The sequence below is a fragment of the Schistocerca americana genome, chromosome 9 (genome assembly GCF_021461395.2).
Source record: "Schistocerca americana isolate TAMUIC-IGC-003095 chromosome 9, iqSchAmer2.1, whole genome shotgun sequence".
Classification (NCBI taxonomy): domain Eukaryota; kingdom Metazoa; phylum Arthropoda; class Insecta; order Orthoptera; family Acrididae; genus Schistocerca; species Schistocerca americana.
This window is the reverse complement of record NC_060127.1, coordinates 60,343,613-60,370,773: the sequence shown is the minus strand read 5'-3', so window position 1 is coordinate 60,370,773 and position 27,161 is coordinate 60,343,613. Positions and strand designations below refer to the sequence as shown.

General features: G+C 41.0%; 1 protein-coding gene across 7 annotated transcripts in view; it reads right to left on the bottom strand.

Moving 5' to 3' along the window:
• Window positions 1-21,080, bottom strand: part of LOC124551072 (zinc finger protein 271-like) — a 114,736-nt gene extending 93,656 nt beyond the window's left edge. For 5 of the 7 annotated variants that reach the window (XR_006967767.1, XR_006967766.1, XM_047125959.1 and 2 more), the window contains exon 1: window positions 543-1,098. Coding sequence is in view for 5 of the 7 variants with exons in the window: in XM_047125959.1 (XP_046981915.1) it covers window positions 543-908 (366 nt within the window). In the remaining 2 variants the exon portion in view is untranslated. Of the gene's footprint in view, window positions 1-542; window positions 1,099-20,953 lie in introns of those variants that run through there. The other 2 variants (XM_047125962.1, XM_047125961.1) reach the window with 2 other exon arrangements.
• Window positions 21,081-27,161: the final 6,081 nt, after the last annotated feature.

Genomic DNA, 27,161 nt, shown 5'->3' with positions numbered 1-27,161 from the left:
GTTATAATAAATGGAACTACCAAACTTCTGATGACCATAACTTGAGCATTTTGCGTGCTCCTCTGATAATCTCACCTGCCTGGTCAAAACATCAATTACTGTTTAATTTCACTACATCAAAGGCAAGAACTACATCTTTTTCAAATTCTGCTAATAACTTTGATCAAGGTTTCAAAATACTAACGTGTTTGAACGCTACATTGCTCGAGTCGTCTTCTAACAGTGATCTCACTAGGAAGAGAATATTTCAATACGTCCCTAACAAGTGATAACGCTTCATAAGATAGCCAATGTGAAGTCATAGCTTCGCAATTCCTTCAGATGACCAGTTAGTACTCCTTTCATAACTATCTCTAGTTGACAATCAGAAAAAGAGCCATTAATCATTTTTGAACATGTTGTAATTCCAGTAACTGCGTTTCCCTTATTTATATTTCCATAATTTCTAATGATTGACATACGCAAACACTGTCGCATCCATAGTGGTGTTCGTTTTCACAGCTAACGTTTTAACCAGTACTAATTAGTTTTAATATATTTACCTGTATAATACCCTCTTGGCGGTACCTTCGTTTCTGTGCCCGCACGTCTCTATCATTACGCTCATTACTAAAACCTATGCCGGCACCGGAAGACGGTAGGTTTAGTGTTGGAACAGCATCAGTCTTCAATTTGCATTTCGAAGGAATGTTCAACAGTTCACTTTTCAAATCCCTTTCATAATCCGAATCAGTAAAATGTATTGAGCAGACACGAGCATTTTCAACGGAAAACTTATCTGCACGTTTACATGCATTTATCCATTTTTGTTTCGTCTCACTCTTTTTGGGAAATATATGAAACTTAATTCCCAACTTATTTACTTGTCTGCTATGGTTAGTACAACCGGCAATCGCGCAGCAAACCATTATTTTCCACTTAAAGACTTAATCTAAAAAATCCGCCCATACACTGATAATTAAGGCGTAACTCTGTACTCAATCGCGTCACTAATAAAACTTCACACTGACGTAAACAACATTGTTTTGGCTCATACGCAAGTTCCACACAATACGTCATAGCAACTGCTGGCTACTGACAAGTGAGCCCTGCTTGGGTTCACTCTGACGTCAGCAGCGGAGCTTGCTACTGCGCCTACAGCTCGTGAACCATGGAGGTAAGAATAAGGGGAGATGGCGCTACGTATCCCAGCCGTACTACGTTTTGAAGCCATGGGGGCGTGGCTCGCTGCCATGACACACTGACCAAAACATTGCCAGTGTGCTATAGCGCTGCGTGTATTACAGTCGCTAATTGCACCATGTACGCATGTAACGTCATCAGATTAGTTGTTTCAAAGTTTTTGTTTACAATAAAATCTCGTAAAGGCGAAATTCCGCGTTTCTTCTGATTAAAAATAGTTTTTAAAGTAATATTACGAATAGCTAGTCTTCAATGTAAACGATACAATTTTGTTAATTCAGTAATAAACGTGTATCACAAACTAAATAATAGGAACTGAAAACTAAGTTAGCTATACCCTCCCTCCAAAGCCCCATAAATACATCTTGTTTGTAATACGTACTGGGACATTTCAGTTACGTTACACTACTGGGAAACACTGTTCATTACCACCAATATTTACTGAAATACGGTACATAGCATGGCAAATCTACACAGTGTCCTGTTTAGGCCTATAGTTTACGCCAGTTAATGTAGTGTTAGCTTTTAATTTGGTACATGATGAAGACAAAGTGAGTTACTCAAAACTTCGATTATCGACGATACGTACGTATTATACTGAAACGTGAACTTGAAAACTAAGAATTTAATTCTTTGAATTAACATACCTTTTGCAAATGTTTTGGGTGTGTAGGGAAAACTGATGGTACAGCATTTTCTCGGAGCCTTACTGTTGAAAGGGAAGTTCGGTCTATGTCCTCTTCTCGGAAATGCTGAGAACATACAGTGCTCCATTTAGACGCACGCCAATTCTTCCTCCTCACGGCATTCTCCCACAGAGCTTTCCGACTTTCATTTTTAGGAAATCTAAAATCATCATACAGGAGAAAAACACGCTATAGTACAAGTACCAATGTAGCACACGTTCATCCACAATGAAGTTGTAAAATCACACTTAACGAGACAACTTACACATGAAATGTTATTCCCTTCGATTTCGCATCACAATCAGAACGATTCGTACATCCGAACACCACACAAGTCACCATATTACCGCAAAATCCTTCCAAAAGCGAGCGACAAGCCTATGCACACAAGCTTACAGCAGCAATGTTTTGGTCGGATTGAGATGGCTACCCTCGGCTTCGCAGCTGTGACGTCACGGCGTCTCCCTCTATTCTTAGGCCGGTATTACACTATCAAATTTCTTTGTCAAAGATATTTGATAGTGTAAATAGGGACTTTGTCAAATGTCGTCCAATATTTGATCAAAGAAACCGCTTGTCTTCTGTTCACTGCAATGTGACGTGTTACAACATGGAGCGCTAGCATCGCTGCAGCGTTCTGTCGTCTGTAGTGTTTTTATAACCATTGCCAGTAAATACAATTGGTGTGTGCCGACAACTACAAAATTAATAGATATGTCTGAAGCTGATGAGGCGCTTTACAACGTGAAGCACCCTGAATACAAAAATAGATTAAGAAGATTGGAGACCAAACCTGACCTAACCTAACCTAACATAACCCTCTCCTGTAGCAAGGAATCGGAGTGTTATAGTGAGCCTGTCTTCTGAAGATGTAGCAGTTCTTAAGTGAATATTGTGCTTTATGATATGAGGATACACTTCATGGAGCACATACAGAAATGTATGCTCATCCATTCTTAAGTAATTGATGTACGACTTGACGTCTTCCACTGTAAGCTCACGTAACAAGTTTTGTTGAATGCTTTTATCGTGTCGTCATAAAACCCACGGCTTCACCCAGATTAGATTAGTTTTTCGTTCCATAGATACGTGCTGAGGAGATCCTCGTGGATGTGGAACATGTCGATTTTTTTAAGCTGAAATAACAATACTAATAGTATGAATAAATACAATACATCATTTGTTTCTATTAAAAATTTCGCCAATGGAGTAGAAGGAGTTGGCCAGTAGTAAGTCTTTCAGGCTCCTTTTAAACCGATCTTTATTTCTAACTAAATTTTTTATGTTTCCTGGCAAATTATTGAAGATGAGTGTTCCTGAGTAGTGGACCCCTTTTTGAACTAAAGTAAGTGCAGTCCTTGTGCAGATCATTTTTGTTCCTGGTATTGTATGTATGAACTGAGTTGTTTGTTGGAAAAAGAGATTATTTACGACAAATTTCATTAAGAAGTAAATATACTGAGAGGCAGTAGTTAGTACACCCTGTTCTTTGAAGAGGTTTCTGCAGGAGGTCCGTGAATTTACTCCACAAATAATACGTATTACACGCTTTTGGACCTTGAAAACTTCTGTTTGACTTCAAGATTTACCCCAAAATATTATCCCATATGACATTATGGAATGAAAGTATGCAAGCTTTTTCATTTTTATGTTGCCTATGTCTGCTAACACTCGAATTGCAAATACAGATTTGTTAAGGCCTTTCTGCAGTTCTGTGGTGTGCTCCTCCCGACTAAATTTATTATCAAGTTGTAATCCCAGGACTTTTAAGACTGTCAACCTCGTATGTATGGTTCCATTTTTTCCCCCACTTCTTTTCCGCATGTGCACACAATGCAATTGGAGTACGTAGAACTGCTGCGGTAAATAACAAGTTGTTGTCAGCCATCTTGAACTTTGACGAAAAATTTGATGACAGTGTAATACCCCGTCTAGCGCTACGTCAAAGATCTTTGTCAAATATATTGGACGGAATATTGGATCACATCTTTGATCAAATCTTTGACAAAGAAATTTGATAGTGTAATACCGGCCTACGTCAAAGATCTTTGTCAAATATATTGGACGGAATATTGGATCACATCTTTGATCAAATCTTTGACAAAGAAATTTGATAGTGTAATACCGGCCTTATTACCTCCATGTCGTGAACATTGCATATCCGTGAGCTGAAACAAGATAGTTAAAGTCATAAACAAGTTAGATTGCGAGACCAACGAGAAAGGCAGTCCGCGGCGCCTATGTCACGAAGGTAGGCCTTCACTCGCTTAGGCCGGTATTACACTATCAAATTTCTTTGTCAAAGATTTGATCAAAGATGTGATCCAATATTCCGTCCAATATATTGGACAAAGATCTTTGACGTAGCGCTACGAGGGGTATTACACTGTCATCAAATTTTTCGTCAAAGTTCAAGATGGCTGACAACAACTTGTTATTAACCGCAGCAGTTCTACGTACTCCAATTGCATTGTGTGCACATGCGGAAAAGAAGTGGGGGGAGAAAATGGAACCATACATACGAGGTTGACAGTCTTAGAAGTCCTGGGATTACAACTTGATAATAAATTCAGTTGGGAGGAGCACACCACAGAACTGCAGAGCGCCTTAACAAATCTGTATTTGCAATTCGAGTGTTAGCAGACATAGGCAACATAAAAATGAAAAAGCTTGCATACTTTCATTGTCATATGGGATAATATTTTGGGGTAAATCTTGAAGTCAAACAAAAGTTTCCAAGGTCCAAAAGCGTGTAATACGTATTATTTGTGGAGTAAATTCACGGACCTCCTGCAGAAACCTCTTCAAAGAACTGGGTACTTCAGATTCTTGCATTGGTACTGGGGGAAAATAAGAAAGAAAATTAAACTGTTGGCGGGCCAGAAGTCGTTTGGACGTACGAGATTTGCAGGTTAGCTTTTTTGCTTTGTATTTCTTGCCTAGATACTTTCGTAAAGATATTGTTGCATGTGGATCATTATATGTAATGATTATTACAATACATGCAACGATATGTTTGTACAGTTATCTAGGCATGAGAAACAAACAAAAAAAAAAAAAAAAAAAACTATAACTCTCGTAGGCCCAAATGACAGAGTCTCACTATACTTCCGGCTCGCAGGTTAACTACTGCCTCTCAGTATATTTACTTCTTAATAAAATTTGTCGTAAATAATATATATCTTTTTCCAACAAACAACTCAGTTCATACATACAATACCAGGAACAAAAATAATCTGCACAAGGACTTAAAAACACTTACTTTAGTTCAAAAAGGGGTCCACTACTCAGGAACACTCATGTCCAATAATTTGCCAGGAAACATAAAAAATTTAGTTAGAAATAAAGATCAGTTTAAAAGGAGCCTGAAAGACTTACTACTGGCCAACTCCTTCTACTCCATTGGCGAAATTTTTAATAGAAACAAATGATGTATTTATTCATACTATTAGTATTTTTATTTCAGCTTAAAAAAAAATCAACATGTTCCACATCCACGAGGATCTCCTCAGCACGGATCTATGGAACGAAAAACTAACCTAATCTGGGTGAAACCGTGGGTTTTACGACGACACGATAAAAGCATTCAACAAAACTTGTTACGTGAGCTTACAGTGGAAGACGTCAAGTCGTACATCAATTACATAAGAATGGATGAGCATACATTTCTGTATGTGCTCAATGAAGTGTATCCTCATATCACAAAGCACAATTTTCACTTAAGAACTGCTACATCTTCAGAAGACAGGCTCACTATAACACTCCGATTCCTTGCTACAGGAGAGGGTTATGATATGTTAGGTTAGGTCAGGTTAGGTCTCCAATCTTCTTAATCTATTTTTTATTCAGGGTGCCTCACGTTGTAAAGCGCCTCATAAGCTTCAGACATCTCTATTAATTCTGTAGTTGTCGGCACACACCAATTGTATTTACCGGCAATGGTTATAAAAACACTACAGACGACAGAACGCTGCAGCGATGCTAGCGCTCCACGTGGTAACATATCGCATTGCAGTGAACAGAAGACAAGCGATTTCTTTGATCAAATATACGGCCTCGGCCTAGATTTGATCAAATATTGGACGACATTTGTCAAAGATCCCTATTACACTATCAAATATATTGGACAAAGATATTGGACAAAGAAATTTGATAGTGTAATACCGGCCTTACCTCAGCAAACTACATTTCTATACCTGTTAACTCGTAACTACGTGTGTACGTAACAAACGAGAATTGTATCTTCTACTCGAATCCGCTATTATGGAGTCTTACTGTTGTTAGTCCTACAATGATCGGATGTCTATAAGCCTACATATAATTTGTTACGGCTGTACTGGGGTACAATAAAATTAAAATCATACCAAAATAATTATCAACTGCATAAGGCACCACTTCTTGTATGAACTGAGGACTGTTAAGCAGAAGAGACTAAATGCTATAAGCAAGCTGTTATAACATTTATGTCGAGCATTGATCTTGAATAAAATTTTGTTGTAGTACTGTTAATCAGTAAGACTTCATAACACCAGTTTCCAGTAGAAGATGCAATTCTCGTTAGTACGTATACGCCCAGCTGCGAATTAACAGGTTTTGCAACGCATTTTGTCTGCTGAGCCGAGCTACCATTGCGACGTACCGGTGCGCGCAGGGGCCTGTCTTTCTCGTGGGCCTCTATGCGAGGCGTGACGTCATTAGACTGGAACCTGACTCGGGGGAGGAAGCCGTGTCTCTGGTTATTGCGAACCGAATGGAGTTGACAGTTACCTGTTACACACGTAGTAGGGCAGTTAACCTGATTTCTGCGAAGTTCCTAATATTAATACGATGATTACCGTTTTTACATGTGGCCTGAAGGCATTCTGACACTAATGTTTACAAACTTACATACGTACAAACACTAATACTTGTTGGTTGGTTGAGGTTGAAGGGACCAAACAGCAAGGTCATCAGTCCCTTGTTTCAAATGTGGTCCATACCGATTGTGTGAATCTCCGAAAAGTCAGAACAATAAAAGGGCAACGGCTAAAAAATGTAGAAGGGCAGTCATGTTGTCAATGGTAAAAACAAAATGAGGTAAGTCAGCAAGAGAGCGAACCCAACGCTATACTAGAGGCAGGAAATATCCCACTTCTGAAGCAGCAGAGGCAAGACCACCTGCGACTTAAAAGGTGCAACCGCTAGAATGTAGAAGTACGTATGGGAAAAGGAGACTGACCAATCCTAAAAAAAAAAAAAAAGAAAAAAAAATTGATAAGAACAGAGTAAAAGGGGAAGAAAAGAGGATCTCGGTCATGGAAGGGATCGGAAATCTCCAAACATGGCTTACAGTGGCTAATACTTGTTCCATAGATCATGAATTTCTAGCATTTGTAGACTTAGAGAAAGCTTTTGACAATGTTGACTGGAACACTCTTTTTCAAATTCTGAAGGTGGCAGGGGTAAAACACAGGGAGCGAAAGGCTATTTACAATTTGTCCAGAAAGCAAATGGCAGTTATAAGAGTGGAGGGACATGAAAGGGAAGCAGTGGTTGGGAAGGGAGTGAGACAGGGTTGTAGCCTCTCCCCAATGTTATTCAATCTGTATATTGAGCAAGCAATAAAGGAAATGAAAAAAAAAGTTCAAAGTAGGTATTAAAATCCATGGAGAAGAAATAAAAACATTGAGGTTCGCCGATGACATTGTAATTCTGTCAGAGACAGCAAAGGACTTGGAAGAGCAGTTGAACGGAATGGACCGTGTCTTGAAAGGAGGATATAAGATGAACATCAACAAAAGCAAAACGAGGATAATGGAATGTAGTCGAATTAAGTCGGGTGACACTTAAAGTAGTAAAGGAGTTTTGCTATTTGGGGAGCAAAATAACTGATGATGGTCGAAGTAGAGAGAATATGAAGTGTAGACTGACAATGGCAAGGAAAGCGTTTCTGAAGAACAGAAATTTGTTAACATCGAGTATAGATTTAAGTGTTAGGAAGCCGTTTCTGAAAGTATTTGTATGGAGTGTAGCCATGTATGGAAATGAAACATGGACGATAAACAGTTTGGACAAGAAGAGAATAGAAGCTTTCGAAATGTGGTGCTACAGAAGAATGCTGAAGACTAGATGGGTAGATCACACAACTAATGAGGAGGTATTGAATAGAATTGGGGAGAAGAGGAGTTTGTGGCACAACATGACTAGAAGAAGAGATCGGTTGGTAGGACATGTTCTGAGGCATCAAGGGGTCACCAATTTAGTACTGGAGGGCAGCGTGGAGGGTAAAAATCGTAGAGGGAGACCAAGAGATGAATACACTAAGCACATTCAGAAGGATGTAGGCTGCAGTAGGTACTGGGAGATGAAGAGGCTTGCACAGGAAAGAGTAGCATGGAGAGCTGCATCAAACCAGTCTCTGGACTGAAGACCACAACAACAACAACAACAACAGATCATGAATACGACATTTCGTAATGATGTGGAACAAAATTACAGTTCTTCATGAATACTTCCAGAGTGAGATTTTCACTCTGCAGGGGAGTGTGAGCTGATATGAAACTTCCTGGCAGATTAAAACTGTGTGCTGCACCAAGACTCGAAGGAGACGAGCTACTAGCAGAAGTAGAGCTGTGAGGACAAGGTGTGAGTCGTGCTTGGGTAGCTCAGACAGTAGAGCATTTGCCCGCGAAAGGCAGAAATCCCGATTTCGTGTCTCGGTCTGGCACACAGTTTTAATCCGCCAGGAACTTTCAGTGAATACTTGTTTTTGTTTCACTGCGAGTCTTTTGGTCCACCGTTTCCACAGGAGTGGAACACAAAATATCAGTTTGGTAGGCAACATTACTTTTTTGATGATTCCTCAATAAAAAGGGCGAAATGTTTTGTTATGCTTTTGTTGTTGTTGTTGTTGTTGTTGTCTTCAGTTCAGAGACTGGTTTGATGCAGCTCTCCACACTACTCTATCCTGTACAAACTTCTTCATCTCCAAGTACCTACTGCAACCGACATCCTTCTGAATCTGCTCAGTGTATTCATCTCTTGGTCTCCCTCTATGGTTTTTACTCTCCATGCTGCCCTCAAATAATAAGGTGGTGATTCCTTGATGCCTCAGAACATGTCCTACCAACTGATCCCTTCTTCTAGTCAAGTTGTGCCACAAATTCCTCTTCTCCCCAATTCTATTCAGTACCTCCTCATTAGTTATGTCATCTACCCATCTAATCTTCAGCATTCTTCTGTATTACCATATTTTGAAAGCTTCTATTCTCTTCTTGTCGAAACGATTTATCGTCCATGTTTCACTTTCATACATGGTTACACTCCATACAAATAAATTCAGAAAAGACTTCCTGATGCTTACATCTATGCTTAATGTTAACAAACTTCTCTTCTTCAGAAATGCTTTTATAAGGAATAAAATCACTTTATTACAATAAGATCTGGTTTATACACAAAATATGTGATTATATTTTATGGCTTTTGCTGTAACATAAAGCAAGTAAAAGATTTCCAGTTTACATTAAAAGAATCTCCTGATGGAACTTTTGGTTCACTCAATAAGAACAGATTTTACAGGTATAATGAGCAGTCTACATTCATCTTTAGTTGTGTATGATGCTGTCAGAAACACATCTGCACCACAAAGGACTTTCGCACTGGCAAATAAGCTAACTCAAGACCTCCTGGAAGTGTTCTTTAATGCTGTGATAAGTCGTGGACGGGCACAATATCAATCCAGCAGTCTGAAGCAGTTTCCAATAGAGTTTTGTTACACATTCAGATTGGCACATCTAATAGTGCTAATTGCTCTGCCATTGTAATAAATAACGACTATGATCACATACCTCATCCAGTTTCTTACACTTCGTATTTGGCTAGGAAAATGAACAAAAAGCTGGAGTGCCACATTTGGCAAATTTCACCATGTTCCAAAACTTCTAGTACCAGTATATTGAACAGGAAAAACAGACATGGCTTATCTATTAGTACCAATGATCATGTTTATTTGTGCAAAATGGACCAGAAAGTATTAAACAAATGTCCATTATTTATGGGGAAAACCCTTTTAAAAAGTTAGTTACCTCAGCTTTGCAGGACATAAGGAATGATATTTTCCTTCAGTTGAACAAACGTGTTTCAAGCTGTGCTCCCCTTGGTAATCACATTCTTCTACCGAAAAAAGGCTGTACTCATTGAGTATAGTAAAATAAGGCTAAATTATGAAGTGAGACTCCACAGGAAGAAGCTACAGCATGCTCTGATTAGAAGTGTCCACACAAAAATAGTTTTGCTTAACAATCAATGATTTTGTGATCGTTTTGGAAAAAAAAAGAAAGAAAAAAAGAAATACATTCACATGTGGTGGCACCTACAACTGCAGAAGTCAAGTCACCTACATCTCAATAGTAGTTTTGTGTTTGTTTGTGTGAAATAAATTAATGAATTTGAGTCCCATTCTGTAAACCTTCTTTGTATTTTTCTTAAACTCTGTTGCTGACAAGTGAGAAATATAATGCCTTATATTTGTTTCGGTGTGTAATTCAGAATATCAGTCTCCACATTTCTTTGCCATAAAACTGTGTTATCATCTTAATTCTTAAGATGACTGACCTATTTTTTTTCATCTTCCCCCTCATACAAAGTTTCTGCTGCAGCAAAAATTGGATTAAATAAAGTTGCTTCTAAAAGATCTGTGTTAAGTGATGTAGTAATAAATTCTACAGGATTACAGAAGCGTCCAAACCCACCCGTCTGCTTTGACCCACTATGTCATCAGCATGGTGGAAATGACCATTCTCAGCATCTCCAATATGGCGCCTATGACGTCACTACAAACACAACAACAAACAAACACAAAAATACACATAAATACAACAATAACATCACCACCAACAAATTCTGGCACTACACACTAGGTTGGCCACCAAAAAAACCCTCACGAACCACACACAACCTACCAACCCCAACGCCCCCCTCTCAAAAAAACAAAAATCTGCCAACAAATAAAAACAACAAAATAAACGAAACTCAATCACACATTACAACTCAAAAACAACTGCAATAAAAAAGATCCTTGGCAACATAATTATAAACCCCCCCCCTCAAATCCACAACCATTACCCTCCCCCACCCCTTCACATACCAAACACCCTCAACTAACCACCCTTAGTATGTACATCTTACTCACTGGCCTCAAAAAAATGCGAAAAATACAATAATCCCAGGGACGCTCTGCCGCTAGTAATACTCATCTAAATGAGATTGCATGTTAGGAGAGTGCCTCTTTCCCTTCCCTATGACAGATTTAACAGCGCCCCCCCCCCCCCCAATTGTACTAGTACAGACCCCAGTTTTTTTAATTTTTAACCTATAAACTATGGTTTATAACTAAATGATCATAGCCCCTCTTCCCCAAACGCCTGTATGACGAAAAGGCATCTGACACTACAGTACTCCCCTCCTCTACATAATCTTCAATTAACCCCTCTTAGAAAGCTCCTCCAAAATACTGAAAACACAATCAGCAGCATACCACCCCCCCACCCCCCCCCCCCCCCCCCGCTCCCAAAATAGCAGCCCCCCTCCACACCTATAATCCAACCGGAGGCTTACCACTCCCATACTTCCTCTTCCCAAGCTGTGATTCGTCTATCTCAACCACCACCCCAGTCCACCCAACTTACCCCTATACTTCGCATACTCAGAACACACTTCCCTACAAAAAGAAAACCAATCTAACACCGTCCTCTCACTCACTCCAGCCTCATGTGCACAAAAACTGATAGAGGCCTGATAACAAAAATAGTAAGTTATCAAAACAATCTCTCTCATGGCCAACCTAGATTCCTTGAACCAGGTACCACATCTAATGGAGTGCCAAAGGTTGTCCTTTTGATACTGCCACATGTACCCGTCCCTGGTCCGAGATGCCGGAACTCTCGCCAACCTCATATTTGCTCTGCAGACACTATATTTGACAATCTCTGCTGTCAATCCAAACATCTGGAGAAACTTTATCAATGACATCATGTCCTCCCCAATCTCTGAATCTCGCACTATTGAACTTCATGGTCATATCCATACCTAACAAAAGAAGCCACACAATAAATTAAATGGCTTACCACACCACAAACAGCAAACCAATAACACCTTCCAAAGAGAGAGAGAGAGAGAGAGAGAGAGAGAGAGAGAGAGAGAGAGAGAGAGAGAGAGACAACTAACTGGAACCAATTTCAATCCTTCAGTGACAGACACTGCCAACAACTCTGCTCTACCAACACCAAAGCTCGAATGAAACCCATTACACCACATAACACTAGGATCATACACATACACACCACCAGAGGGCACCATCAACCACAACAAGATGACATCTACAAACACAAACAACTCATAAACTAAACTCTGTGCCGTAACACAACAGGACAATATCTACAAACACAATCAACTCATAAACTAATGTTCAAGACATAATGACGTCACACACCATAACACCCTTACGTTGCGGGTCAAAGCAGATGGATGGGATCAGACACCTCCGTTGACCCAAGTTTTGAGTAATTGCTGTTTTTCTGCGATAAATCAAGTGCTTGTATTACTACCATCAGTACTTTCATTTTTCTTTTGCGTTGAATGCTGATTTTAGAATTCTGTCCAACTACTTGGCACTACGTGAGGAAGTGAAAATGTGTCATCATAAATGGACTCTCCCCTGACTCAACCAGAAAAAGCTGCAACCTTAGCCCACATAATATAGCCTACTGCACACCCTACAGAAGTTACGAAACTGATAATGCTAAAAAAGGACTGTTTGTCTTATTCTTCCCAGAGAGTAGTTATTCTATAAGAAATATACAATAATATGAAAACAAACACAGTGATATAAAGCTTGATTAATGTCTGTATAAAGTGTTTAGCATGCAAATGATGACTTTTTTTTTTGGGTGGGGGGGGGGGGGGGGGGTGTTGGACATTGGTGTTGGTATATTTTCACTCTACTGTAAATGACTCCTCTGGGGCAGGGCACTTTAACTTCATAGAGTGTTTGGGCATGTGTAGTAAATAGCGTCTATTCACCAGAAGTGAGCAGCAAGATAACCACACATTATGCTGAATGCTTTTTAAGGCCCTTGGAATTCTTACTTCCCAACACTTGTACTCAATGGTTTTTCTTCTTGACAACAAAAAGAAGTTTCAGCTGAACTGTAATGTACTTAACACAATACAAGGCAATAAAACTAATTTTCTTGCCCAATGTTCCAAGAGAAGTAATGGATTCTGCTGCAGAGGTATGGTATTCAGCAGGTTTCCATCTAACATAAAGCAATAAAATGTGCATTTTTACTAATTCAAAAGAAAACACTCTTTTTATTACTTGAAGACCGACATTCAATAATTAGAAAGTTCTGTTGTTACTTGGTAGGTACAAATGTGTTTGTAAAGCTATATCTTGAATAGTAATCCACTGTAAGCAAGACTCAGTTTTTGCAGATATAAGTAACTATTTTGCTTCAAAAATTCAGATGTAATCACGTTAGTATTAAGCTAACAGTGAGAGGCAAACAGCAAATATTCAGTGTAAGTGTGGATGCAACAACTTTTTTCAAAGCAGCAACTTTGTTTCTACTTTAATTAACTGGATGCTGCAGGTATGAATATAACTACAGAGTATAGAGATAGGTACATTAATGTTAATACAGCTTATCTACAATTTTCTTGTTGTTACTGTAGATATTCACTCATTCCGTATCCCTGAGGGTTCTAGATCTATGGAGTAGTTTTGTTACAGATCAAATTTTGTGCAGCATAATTAATGACCTTCATATATGCCCAGGGAAGTCTTCTTTTGACCCTACAGGCTTTGCAAATGCATGAAAACCTCAGTTTTGAAAGAGAACTATTTCAAAATTCTTGTGCAGATATTTCCATGAGTTGAAAGTTATGATGGATGTTTTGGTCCCTTGATGTAAAACTTGATGAATGACTAAGATTTTAATAGACATATCGTTCATTAGGTTAGTGTTTTTTAACGTCCCGTCGACAACCAGGTCATTAGAGACGGAGCGCAAGCTTGGGGTTAGGGAAGGATGGGGAAGGAAATCGGCCGTGCCCTTTCAAAGGAACCATCCCGGCATTTGCCTGAAACGATTTAGGGAAATGACGGAAAACCTAAATCAGGATGGCTGGAGACTGGATTGAACCGTCGTCCTCCCGAATGCGAGTCCAGTGTGCTAACTACTGCGCCACCTCGCTCGGTCATATCGTTCATATCTAGCTCACTACACAAGTATAATCAATGTTTTGTAACAGACTACGCTAGCTATCTTGATATTGTTTTGGTACCTGTACTGGATTAAACAAAAGTCAGAAAATATGTGTGCTTACGTTGTGTGAATATCTGACATTTTGCACATAAACGAATTTCCTTTCTGACAAAAGCATATCACAACATATCACTTATATTCTTGTGTAATCATTAGAAAACTAATAACTTACTGCATGCAAGATTGTTATTTTGACTTCCAGTCTTGTGGAAACAATGGACTACAAGAATTCACAGTGGGGGGGGGGGGGGGGGGAGGGGGGGACCAAATTTACTAAACAACAATCAAGCAGTAGAAAATCCAGGATGGAATGTAGCAATATTATGAGAAGGGAAGAGAGAGAGACACACACACACACACACACACACACACACACACACACACACACACACACATTCCAACTTGACCGCATGTAACAACCATAAACACACACACACACACACACACACACACACACACACACACACACACACGAACTGTCAATACATTCCAACTTGACCGCATGTAACAACCATAACCATTGCTTTATTATCAGAAACTAGTTTAACTGCACTGCTACATGTGTAACAGTTGTACCACAGTTCATTGAATTGTCAAAATCAGTGCTTGGTTTCAGCTATAAATGAGGAATACTGTAACTTTCAACCCCACTTCACACGGTGCATAATGACAAGAACTTGGCTTTCTCCCCTGAGTCATGTGACTTCAGACCGATGACCTCGCTGTCTGGTCTCCTTCCCCAAAACAACCCCCCATCATGTGACTTCGATGTTCGTTTCAGGCCTTAACACAGCAGAGAGATGGACATGCACAGTCTATGTTGTATATGGTCTATGCTTAAGACCCTAAACAAGAGAATACAGAGATGACAGATGAATGAAACTGCGGAAGGGGGGGGGGGGGGGGGGGGGAAATTAGAAAAGGCCTGGTTTGCTTGGAGAGTGAAATATGGAGGCTGTGGGGGAAAAACGTAAAATAGAGGAGGGTTGGGTAGCTTGGAAAGTGAAATGTTGAGAAAAACTGGGTGTCAAATGCTCTTCAAGACATGGAAAAACACAAAAGGCAAAATAGAATATACTGGCAAACGCCCAAAAAATGAGATTGACAATAACTTCAAAATCGAAGACCAGGAAGTGCTAGATGAGAAATGCATTGGTGTAGGAGCAGGCATGACAGAGAATGGCAGTTCTATGTATAGGAAAATTATTTAAACTTTATAGAAAACAGAACCAGCAGCGTAAATATCAAGAGCTCAGATGGCAACCCAGTACTAGGCACAGAAAGAGACACTGAAATGTGGAAGGAATTAGCAGAGGGACTTATCTTGAAGACAATAATGCAGAAAGGGTATAAGACACGAGGAAGATGAAATGCAAGATGTGATACTGGAAGAAGAATTCGACAGAGTAGTGAAAGACTTACGTCTAAACAACATACCTGAAGTACATGGCATTTCCTTAGAATTACTGAGACCCTTGGGAGAACCAATCATGAAAAAACCATTCTACATCTATATAGATACTCCATAAGCCACCGTACTGTGCGTGGCGGGGAGTACCCTGTACCACTACTTGCCATTTCCCCTCCTGTTCCACTCGCAAATAGAGCGAGGGAAAAACGACTGTTTGTGTGCCTCCATATGAGCCCTAATTTCTTATAACTTATCTTTGTGATCCTTACGGGCAATGTATGTTGTCAACAGCAGAACTGTACAGCAGTCAGCTTCATATGCCAGTTCTCTAAATTTTCTCAATAACATTTCTCGAAAAGAATGTCCTCTTCCCTCCAGAGATTCCCATTTGACTTACCAAAGCATCTCCATAAGCTTTACATGTTGTTCAAACCCACCAGTAACAAATCTAGCCCTGGCTCTGTATTGCTTTGATGTCTTCCTTCAATCTGACCAAAAACTCGCTCAGTATTCAAGAACAGGTCGCATCAGTTTCCTTTACAGCTGAACCAGTCTTTCCTAAAATTCTCCCAATAAATTGAAGTTGTCCATTTACCTTCCCTATGACAGTTCTCAAATGCTCGTTCCACTTCATATCGCTTTGCAATGTTATGCCCAAATATTTAAACAACTTGGACTGTGTCAAGCAGGATACTAGTCATACTGTACCTGAACATTACAGGTTTGATCTTCCTACTCATATGCAGTAACTTACATTTTTCCAAATTTAGCACTAGCTGCCATTGATCGCACTAACTGGAAATTTTGTCTTGTTTCTTCCTACAGTCACTCAACTGTGACACTTACCAGACACAACAGCATCATTAGCAAACAACTGCAGATTGCTGCCCACCCTGTCAGCCATATCATTTATGTATATACAGAACAACAGAGGTCCTATCACACTTCCATGGAGCACTTCTGATGATACCCTGGTCTCTCATGAACACTCACTGTCAAGGACCACATATGGGTTCCTATTATTTAAGAAGCCTTTGAGCCACTCACATATCTGTGAACTTATTCCATATGCTCATACCTTCATTAACAGCCAGGAATGGGGCACCTTGTCAGTGCTTTCTGGAATATGGGATCTGCCTATTGCCCGTCATCCACAGTCCTCAGTATATCATGTGAGAAGAGGGCAAGCCGAGTTTCAAATGAGTGATGCTTTCTAAAACCTTGCTGATTCATGCACATAAGCCTCTCAATGTCAAGAAAGTTTATTATATTTGAACTGAGAATACATACATTCCAGTCTGTCCTATGGTCCAATGACAATATATTTGTACAGCTCTCCTGTGTGAGTGATTTCTTGAACATGAAATTTAAAGCTTCAGCTGTCGTTTTGCTATCCTCAACTCCCACGCCAGACTGGTCCACAAGAAACTGAATGGAAGCCTTATCCCACAGACACATGAATTTCTACTCACCTTCACTCGTCGTCATTTCTGTGTTCCCTTTTGAACCGAGAGTGTAACGGCCTCCACTTTCTCAGCATCCACCGAATTTCGTTATTAAACCATGGTGCATCTTTTCCATCCTTTATCCACTTACTAGGCCTGTAACTCTCCAGACCATGATTTACAATCTGCTTAAACTTTGCACACAATTATTCTACATTCATCTTACTGGAAGTAAGTGATCCCAATTCACTGTCTAACTGAGATGTAAATAACTGCTTATCTGCTCTATCTAGCAGAAACACTATCCTAGCCTTCTCAACTAATTTATGAACTTTCATAATCTTAGTTGCTTGCAATGACATCATGACCACTTCCCCATTTTATACCAACATTGTCGATAAGATCCAGCCTATTTCTAACTACAAGGTCTATGGTATTTCCATTGTGTGTTGGCTGCCTACCTAGCTGCTCAAGACAATTTTCAAAAAACGTGTTCCAAAATATTTTGCATCACTGTCTGTCTGTACCTCTCGCATTGAATCCATAGACATTCCAGTCTATACTCAGCAGGTTAAATTCATTTCCAACCAGTATTGTATGGCCTCGGTATTTATGTGCTATTGACCGTACACTTAATTTGAATGGCTCTAGGACTTCACAGCAGAATCAGGTGGCCAGTGAAATCATCCAATAATTAATGTGGTTTCACTTACACCTGTTATGCATGACCAGATGACTTCACTGTCACACTCAACTCTTCAACCTCAATAGAGACTATTTTTGTCAAACACAATGAACACCTCCCTCTCCAATGGCTTCTAATCTGTCTTTCTGATATACGTTCCATGACTTGCTAAATATCTCAGAGCTTTCCACTTTGGGTTTCAGCTAGCTCTCAGACCCAAGAATAATGTGAGCATGAGAACTTACCTGGATGGCAGTAAATTCAGGAACTTTATTATGAATACTTCGGCAGTTTACTTATAAAGTTGGACAGTCGAAATGTCTTTATTCTGAACACTGTTTGACTTCAATTGCTACCTATCGACTGGTGAGTGCTCATCAGAGCACCGCAAACTATTGCCTATTCCACCTGGCAAGCGAGATCTATGAGACAAGTGAGATACTCTCAGGCTGGAAGAAAAAAAAAAAATGTAAGAATCCTAATTTCAGATGAGGCAGATTTCAACAGCTGCACTATGGAAACATCACTTCAATATACCATTGGTGCAAAATAGTAACACCAATTATCTCCAAAAAGATTGAACAACTAGTTGATGTGCGAGAGAAACTTTGGGTTCTGGAGCAATATAGGAAAATGTAAAGTAGTAATGACCCTAAGACTTACATTTGAAGACTGGGTGATGAAAGATAAATTCACAGTATTTGTAGATTTAGAACAAGTTTGACAACACTGAATGGAGGGAGCTGTATGAAATTGCAAAGTTCCAGGGAAAAAAAGATTAATAAGCTGCCTACTATCTACAACTTGTAATGAAAGTGGACAGCATCCACAGGAGTCAAAGGATATGGAACAGAAGCAATAAATTGGAAGAGAATGAGTATGGGTAGTAACTTCTAACCCACATTATTTGATCTGTGCATTCCTGCCAGACTACCGAAGTTAAACACTGTGGGGCTTGGCTTGTGCTTGGGTGTCCATCTGGGTCAGCCAAGTGCTGTTGGCAAATGGTGTGCATTCAGCTCCTGAGAAGTAGCGGCTCTGGTCACGGAAACTGATAACAGCCAAGAGAGTGCTGTGCTGACCACATGCACCTCCATATTCACACCCAGGGACGCCTACTAGCTGAGGATGACACAGCAGTTGGTTGGCATCATTGGGCCATTTGAAGCCTGTTTGAATGAAGAGGAGTCTACCGTGATGAATATGTCATCTTTGTTTCCCATAAGTCTATCCTTCTGGTATACACACGACTTATTCGAAAATTCTCAATCCTGTCAATTTTGGTTTTTAACCACTTTTCTGTATCTGATGTTATGTGAGTTCCACTAGCTTTTACTATGGCTTCAAACTCTAGGAGTCTGCTGTAAATGTTTTAGCAGTTGATTACTGTGTTTTTAATCATTTCATCTGTGGATACGATATCTTTGGATCTTACATGAATATTTTAGGGTCTCCTACGACTCGAGAGTCGTCTAACCGGAAAAATCCTTGTGTGCAGTCCACATAGAGTTATCTATCTGGGTTGCTGCCTCTGTTGTGTGCTACACACCTTACCTATTTAGGAGGAGCCTACAGTTGCCAACCCTTTGGCTTAAGTCCAGTAAGTCACTGCCTAGTTTGTCACACTATCTTCAAAATCTCTAGCTTAAGCCTTCTCCTCAGCTAAGAACCATCAGACAGAGGGGGGCGGAGCGGGGGGGGGGGGGGGGGGGCGGGTGGGTGGGTGGGCACAAGTAGTTTCATGAACAAAGATGCAGGTTATGAGCTTTGTTGAAACTCCACAAACAAGTCTGGCCTTCTCCATCTTATCTGGCAGTCACCAAAATGAAAATTTAACCTTGGAGCCCAGACAAGAGGCATGATTTGCTGCAATATGCATCACACTCTGCAAGTGGTTGCATCCTGATCCCCAATGAAATCAACAAATGTAACATGGTAAGAATGCAACTAACAAATTCTGCTAAATCAAGTTTAGCCTACATAGCCTATTTCTCTTGAGGTGGTTTTTCAGTATAAAAGCTCACTATCTTCTTTAGCAATAAATATGCTCTGAAAATGGTGTATTGAGTAAAATGATTTTTTGTATTTTCTCTCTTGTCTCATAATCAGTGGAAAAGTCCATGTTCCAAATACAGTAAATAGCTTTGACATGATGTGAAAACTAGCAACCAAAAATTGCAAGTAACAAACTACACTGGAGAAGATTGTGACATGAACAATAGAAAGTGCTGTTCAGTAAAAATAAATGGGAGCCCACTGGTGGTGATGTAACATCACCCACACATGTATGGGTGAAGATAAATTTTAAAACAAATGCTTTTTGTTCATCACAGGATATTCCTAGCATATATGAAATTTACAGAACTGCGCTAATACAAGATACCTTATTTTAACTAGCTTATAAAGTTCCACTTCATGGGATATCAGTAGGGGTTCCCTACAAACATTCTCCAATTTAATGTTCTGGTAGTATGATATTGTGTTCAGCAATTTTATTCCAATAATAAAATACATTAAATTTTATATGCATCACATTTTGCATACAACACTTCTTAAAAAAAGGGGAAAGCTTAGGAAATTATTGCTCATTTAGTGACTACAATGCGAACGTATATGATCACGTAAGATATTATATTCTGGGGCAAATCTCCAGCTGCCCTTAGCACTTGGAGAATCCAGAAGAGAGCCACGAGGATCATCGAAGGAAGCAAAACTAGAGTCTGAGGAAAAACCTATTTTCAGAAAACTGAAGACCCTAAACACTGCCTTGATTACATATTTTCGAGATCATAAAAAAATCATTAAAAAACCACACAGTGCGAACAGAATGTAGAATAAAGAAAAACGGTAAAAATAGCAAACAATACGCTAGAATAAATTCAAACCTGAAAGTTTTTGTGCTAATACACACCTCTGTCTAACGTGAGCCTAAAACATTGGCCTTCACCGATTCAATATGTCACCCACAAATGCGATATAAAATCTACTGAAGACAATACAGAATTTTGTAAGGACATTAAGTCACTGGTCAGTGTTTGCACTGTAAAACAAATTGCAAAACAAATAACCTAATCGCGAAGTAATTCTTATATAAACCAGTTTCAATATATTGTAAACCATTACTTATCAAATATAAATATTAGCAAAATTTGACCGACATGTGTAGCGCACTGTGTAATATCACATTGACTAAATGAATAAATATAGACATGCACCCGTATTGTTACGATAAAACTAACCATTTCCAGCGAGACTGCTCCGAGGTTCAGTTCGGATTATTTCTTATTTTCTTTCATAAATGTTACGCGACAACTAGCTTACAAATCCGACTTAAAAGCGAGTTTGTTTGTAAATTGAAGATCGAACAGTAGATGTACGCTGTTGATTCCAATTAATCGATTAGTCGATAAATCAAATGTCAAGTTAATCGACTCAGGATAGAGCGATTTTTCTTTCACGTCTGTGGCACCTTCTGTCATCGTCCAGCGCCGTGACATGCGCGGGTGTTTGCAAGTACGTACAGTGCCGCAAAACTTCCCCGCTGAACGCCAGAGACGCTATACACAAGCGACATTTGTCCTGTGATTTGGTCTTTGATTGTAGTTTTCTGTTCCACGTTCGACTCCTTGACGTAAAGCGTGAATGCAAGTGTTAGATAGGGAATAGTTTACCGTATTGAACTTTCATCACGCCATCGCACGAGTTATTGATTGCAGTGTATTATTGTCTGTTCTGCCCGCAGGGCTTCGTTAAAAAATTGTTACATCACGCTGAGTCAAGTATACTACCCTTATTCAGTCTACAAGCATACGCAGATGCTAAACGGTCGATCGCGGTAATTCAAACTGGTACTGACAAGGTGGTGACCCCGACGTGATCTCCTGCGTGCACGCTAATTTACGAGGTTTCCTTGCAAGAAATTGAGATGGCGAATCCGCCAGAGCCGACAAATACTTCTGTGGCGCGTCTAGCGATGCGACCACCACCTGGTCGCACAATCCATCCCTGTGGTTTGTGCAAGTCGAAGCAAATTTTTCCTACGCAGGTATCACGGTCAACGCCACGTAATTCGCGCTGGTGGTCAGCCAACTAGGTCATCAGTACGCCGCTGAGGTTCGAGACATCATAGTTAGCCCGCCGGGAACGAATAGCTACGGCCGATTGAAAGCAGAACTAATTCGGCGCGTGTCCGCTTCGCAAGAAGAACGAATCCGGCAGGTGCTTACCTAAGAGGACATCGGCGATAAGAAACCTTCACAGTACCTAAGTCATCTGCGGGATTAAGTAGACGCAGGTACAGTCCTGGACAGCTTACTGCGCACGATCTGGAGCAGCCGGTTACCGCCACCACTGAAGGCAACGCGTCTGTAGATGCAGTGGCCGAATTAGCCGCTAGGATCCAAGAGACAATGACGCCCTCAATAGTTAGCTCGCCACCGCGGCGTGTGTCTGCGCTGCGTTAACTGTTTCATGAGCGGATTATGATGTTCTCGCCAACAAAGTGGACTTGCTATCACGGCAAATCAGCGAGCTGTTACGCTGCCGTAGCACGGACCACAGGAGCCGACATCGATTCCGTCGTCGCTCACGCAGCCGATCATCGACAGCCTCGTCTACGACGGGGACAGAACAAACAGTCTGTTGTTACCACCGCAAGTTTGGCGAGCAAGCACGTAAGTGTACGACGCCCTGCGCCTACGCAAACGGCAGCGGCGATCGGAAGTGAGCGCCTCCTCCGGTTGCTGTCCGACATCCAGGCGCCTGTTTGTGAGTGACCGATGTTCCACCTGGAAGTACTTAGTAGACACTGGTTCCGATTTGTCAATATTTCCTCGAACCATGCTACGCCCGTTTGCCTTACAACTGCTATTAACTCCCGGATTACGACGTACGGCATGATGCGCTTGGAACTCGACCTCAGATTGCGGCGCGCTTTCTCATGGGACTTTATTGTTGCGGACGTCGCCGAACCAATCATCGGAGCTGACTTCCTCGCCCACTACAACCTGCTGCCTCACATGAGGAACTCTCGCCTGGTCGACAACGGTAGACACAACTTCCGGATTCCATCGAGATGCCGCTGTCCATACTGCCAAGGTAATCCAAGTTGTGGATGGGTAGTACACGGAGCTGCAGCGAGGATTTCCAGCCCTGAAGCTACCACCCGGGGCACCTAAGGAGGTAAGACATGATACCGTCCATTATATTGAGACATCTGATGGACCCTCTACCTCTTACAGGCCGCGACGTTTAGCCCCCAGATCACCTCAAAATAGCAAAGACAGAATTTGAATGTATGTTGCGCGAAGGTGTAATCCGGTCTTCCAGCAGCCCTTGGTCCTCACCATTACATCTAGTGCCAAAGAAGGAAGGTGCATGGAGCCTGTGCGGTGATTATAGAGCCCTGAACGCCGGACAATACCCGATTGTTATCCCTTACCCTTGTTGCGAGATTACAATTACTCATTGAGTGGTTTAGTAGTGTTCACTATGTTAGACTGTGCAAAGGCCTACACACAGATACCTGTAGCCGAATGTAACATTCCAAAGACATCATCACTCCTTTTGGTTTATTCGAGAGCATGTTCATGACTTTTGGATGAGGAATGCCGCACAGACATGGCATCGCTTCATAGATTCTGTGCTATAGGATTTACCTTTTGCTTTTTCATACCTGGACGACATTTTGGTTTTTTCTTCATCGCCACCATCTAACCGAAGTATTCAAGTGACTGGAACACTACGGAATCGTGCTCAACACCTCAAAATGTGTCTTTAGCCAACCTGAAGTAGACTTTCTCGGACATAGAATTTCTGCAGCAGGATCTTTACCACTACCTGAGAAGGTGGAAGCCATTTCGCGAATTCCGAGGCCCGCTACAGTCAAGAACTACAGCGTTTCCTCGGGATGTTAAATTTTTTCCTCTGCCATTTGCCACACACTGCTGAGCTACAGGAACCTTTAGTCGCAGCGCTAACTGGTCCGAAAGTCAGTGGACTCACGAAATGACTGTTGCATTTGAAACGGTCAAGAAAAGCATCGCCAACGGAGCCCTGCTCGCACATCCAGATCCTACCGCCACGTTAGCACTGGTCAAGCAGCTAGCCAGACTACAGTCGGCGCTGTGTTGCAACAACAGTGTAGTGACACGTGGCAGCCACTCGCATTTCTTTAACACAAGCTGACAACCTCACGAAGACTTTGGAGCGTTTACGGCCATTTATGAATCTGTCAAGTACTTCAGACCGCAACTAGAAGCACGTGACTTTGTTATCTTTACGGATCACAAGCCACTAACATATGCATTTCGTCAGGACAACATGAACTGTTCCCCCAGACAACACAACCAGCTCATGTTTATTTCTCACTTTACCACTGATATACGTCATGTGTCTGGGATCGACAGTGTTTGCCCAGAGTCAGCAGCATCGTCAATACGATCGATTACGCCAACCTCGCTGCAGCACAGTGAGACGATGCGGAATTACAAGTGATTCTGTCAAATGGTGAATCAGCGCTGGACCTGCAGCTGGTAGACATTCCTGGAGGCGACATAAAGCTATGTTATGACATGTCCACATCGGAGCCAAGACCATTCCTGCCTCTGGAATTTCGGAATGACACTTTCCATTCGCTGCACAACATATGTCACCCAGGCATACGAGCTATGACACACCTAGTAATAACGCGTTACGTGTGGCCTGGAATGCAAATGGACTGCCACGAATGGGCGAGATGCTGCTTGAAATGCCAGCGTAGCAAGATAAATCACTGCGTCCACTCACCAATCATGATAGCACGATTCACGCATGTCCACCTTGACATTGTTGGCCCACTGTCATCATCCGATGGTCACTGTTACGCACTTGCGATGATTGATCGCTATACTCAATGGCTGGAAGCTGCACCAGCGGACAATGTTACAGCAGAAACTATCGCTTTCACCTTCATCACACATTGGGTGTCATGTATTGGTTGCCCGCTGCACATTACGATGGGCAGGGGACTTCAATTCGAGTCCAATTTGTTTCTAGTGTTGAGAAAATTTTGTGGCACACTTCACCACCGGACGACAAGCTATCACCCTGCCAGAAATGGTTTAATAGAGCGATGGCACTGTACCCTAAAAGCTGCCCTAATTTACTCATGACGCCAGATGGACCAAAGCACTTCCTGTGGTATTACTTGGACTCCGAAGCACATTCAAGCCAGACCTGGGTGCTTCTTCAGCCAAATTGGTTTACGGCGAAGCACTACGCCTGCCAGGAGAATTCGTGGCTACCGACGCTCTGCCGAATCCTACGGGTACCAGCCGGAATTTCTCCGTCAACTGCGACAACATGTGGTTCGCCTCTGTCCACAGCGACCTCACCGACACGGGACTCCTACCACGTTTGTCCATTGTGACCTATCCTCCTGCACACACGTCATGTTATGAACGGAAGGTATTAAACCCTCGCTCCAACCACCATATTCCGGCCCACACCGTGTCGTAATCAGAGAAGCAAGACCGTGGACATCTTGATCAGTGGGAAACTGACTACAGTCTCCACTGACCGCGTGAAACTGGCGTACGTCTTTTTGGAAGCAACGACGCCTGACCTACCACGACTTCCGCCTCACTCAGGAATCACCCCGTCAATGTTATCGCTAACACAGACCCAGCCGGGGGCTGCAGTTAACCCACCACCACGCCCCTCAAGATATGGGCGACATGTAATTCAAACCGGTACCGACAACGTCTATTGAAATTTCACATTATTGATTATTTCAAATTTCCCTTTTTGTTTTAAAACCTTCTGGATCACTACATTTACATGCGACACATCTCCATAAAGACGAAAACCAAATTTGAGATTTCCTTTTTCATTCTTATCTTTACATGTTAATCCGGGTTCACTGATGCAACTAATGTGGCACCACAGCTTGTGGCTATCTGAAATCGCACCCCGAGCTACCGCTCACATAAGACGCCACAAATTCTACGTTGTGTCGCAGCTTTTAATATGACGTCAGTTGCAATCATATGAGCGGGTGTGAATCTTACAGCGCATGTTGTGGTATTAGAGCTGTGACAAGAGTTAAACACAAGGAAGACAAAATCCGAATGTTGGATCCGGAAACAGATTTCGCACAGCGATAAATCATGGACCACGAACACATTTATAAAAGAAATAACACTTCGAGACAAAAATGCTGTCTCCAGTGGCAAACTAACTGACAACTGGCATGTGAATATCATCATGCCACTCTTCCAAGACTTTAGGATCTTATTGTATCCATTGATACAGGCATTTCAAATAACTAGTTTCTAGTTTAACACCTGCCACATGAAACTCAGGAGCTATTTTCTGCATACAATCCACAATTTATACAATGCTTGGTTCACACATATCAAAGTTTATGTGACTAACTTTTTTGGTTATGTATTTATTTTTTATTTACTCTTCAAGTTCATTGGGACCAAATTGAGGAGAAAATCTCCAAGGTAATGGGACGTGTCAGTACATGAAATTACAACATAATAGTTAATAACAGATAAAAATAAATGTTTATGAATCCGAAAAAAGTCAATCCATAAGTTTAAGTAAACATAATCAAACATACAACAAGAATCAGCTTAATTTCTCAAGGAACTCCCCGATAGAATAGAAGGAGTTACCCACAAGGAAACTCTTCAGTTTAGATTTGAAAGCACTTGGATTACTGCAAAGATTTTTGGATTCGAGTGGTAGCTTATTGAAAATGGATGCAGCGGTATACTGCACACCAGTCTGCACAAGAGTTAAGGATGTTCGATCCAAATGCAGGTTTGCTTTCTGCCGAGTATTAACCGAGTGAAAGCTGCTTATTCTTGGAAATAAGCTAATATTGTTAACAAGAAATGACAGTAAGAAATATGTATATTGAGAGGCCAATGTCAAAATACCCAGACTCGTGAACAGGGGTCGACAAGAGGTTCGTGAACTTACACCACTTATTGACCGAACCGCCCGTTTCTGAGCCAAAAATGTCCTTTTAGAATGGGAAGAATTACCCCAAAAATATAATATCGTACGGCATAAGCGAACGAAAATAAGCAAAGTAGACTAGTTTTCGTGTCGAACGATCACTCACTTCTGATACCGTTCGAACACTAAAAATTGCAGTATTAAGTCTTTGAACAAGATCGTGAGCGTGGACTTTCCACTACAGCTTACTATCTATCTGAACACCTAGAAATTTGAACTATTCAGTTTCACTAATCATATGCCCATTCTGTGAAACTAAAACGTCACATTTTATTGAATTGTTTGTTAGAAACTGTAAAAACTGAGTCTTACTGTGATTTAGTATTAGTTTATTTTCCACAAGCCATGAACTTAGATCATGTACTGCACTATTTGAAACCGAGCCAATGTTGCACACAACATCCTTTACTACCAAGCTAGTGTCATCAGCAAACA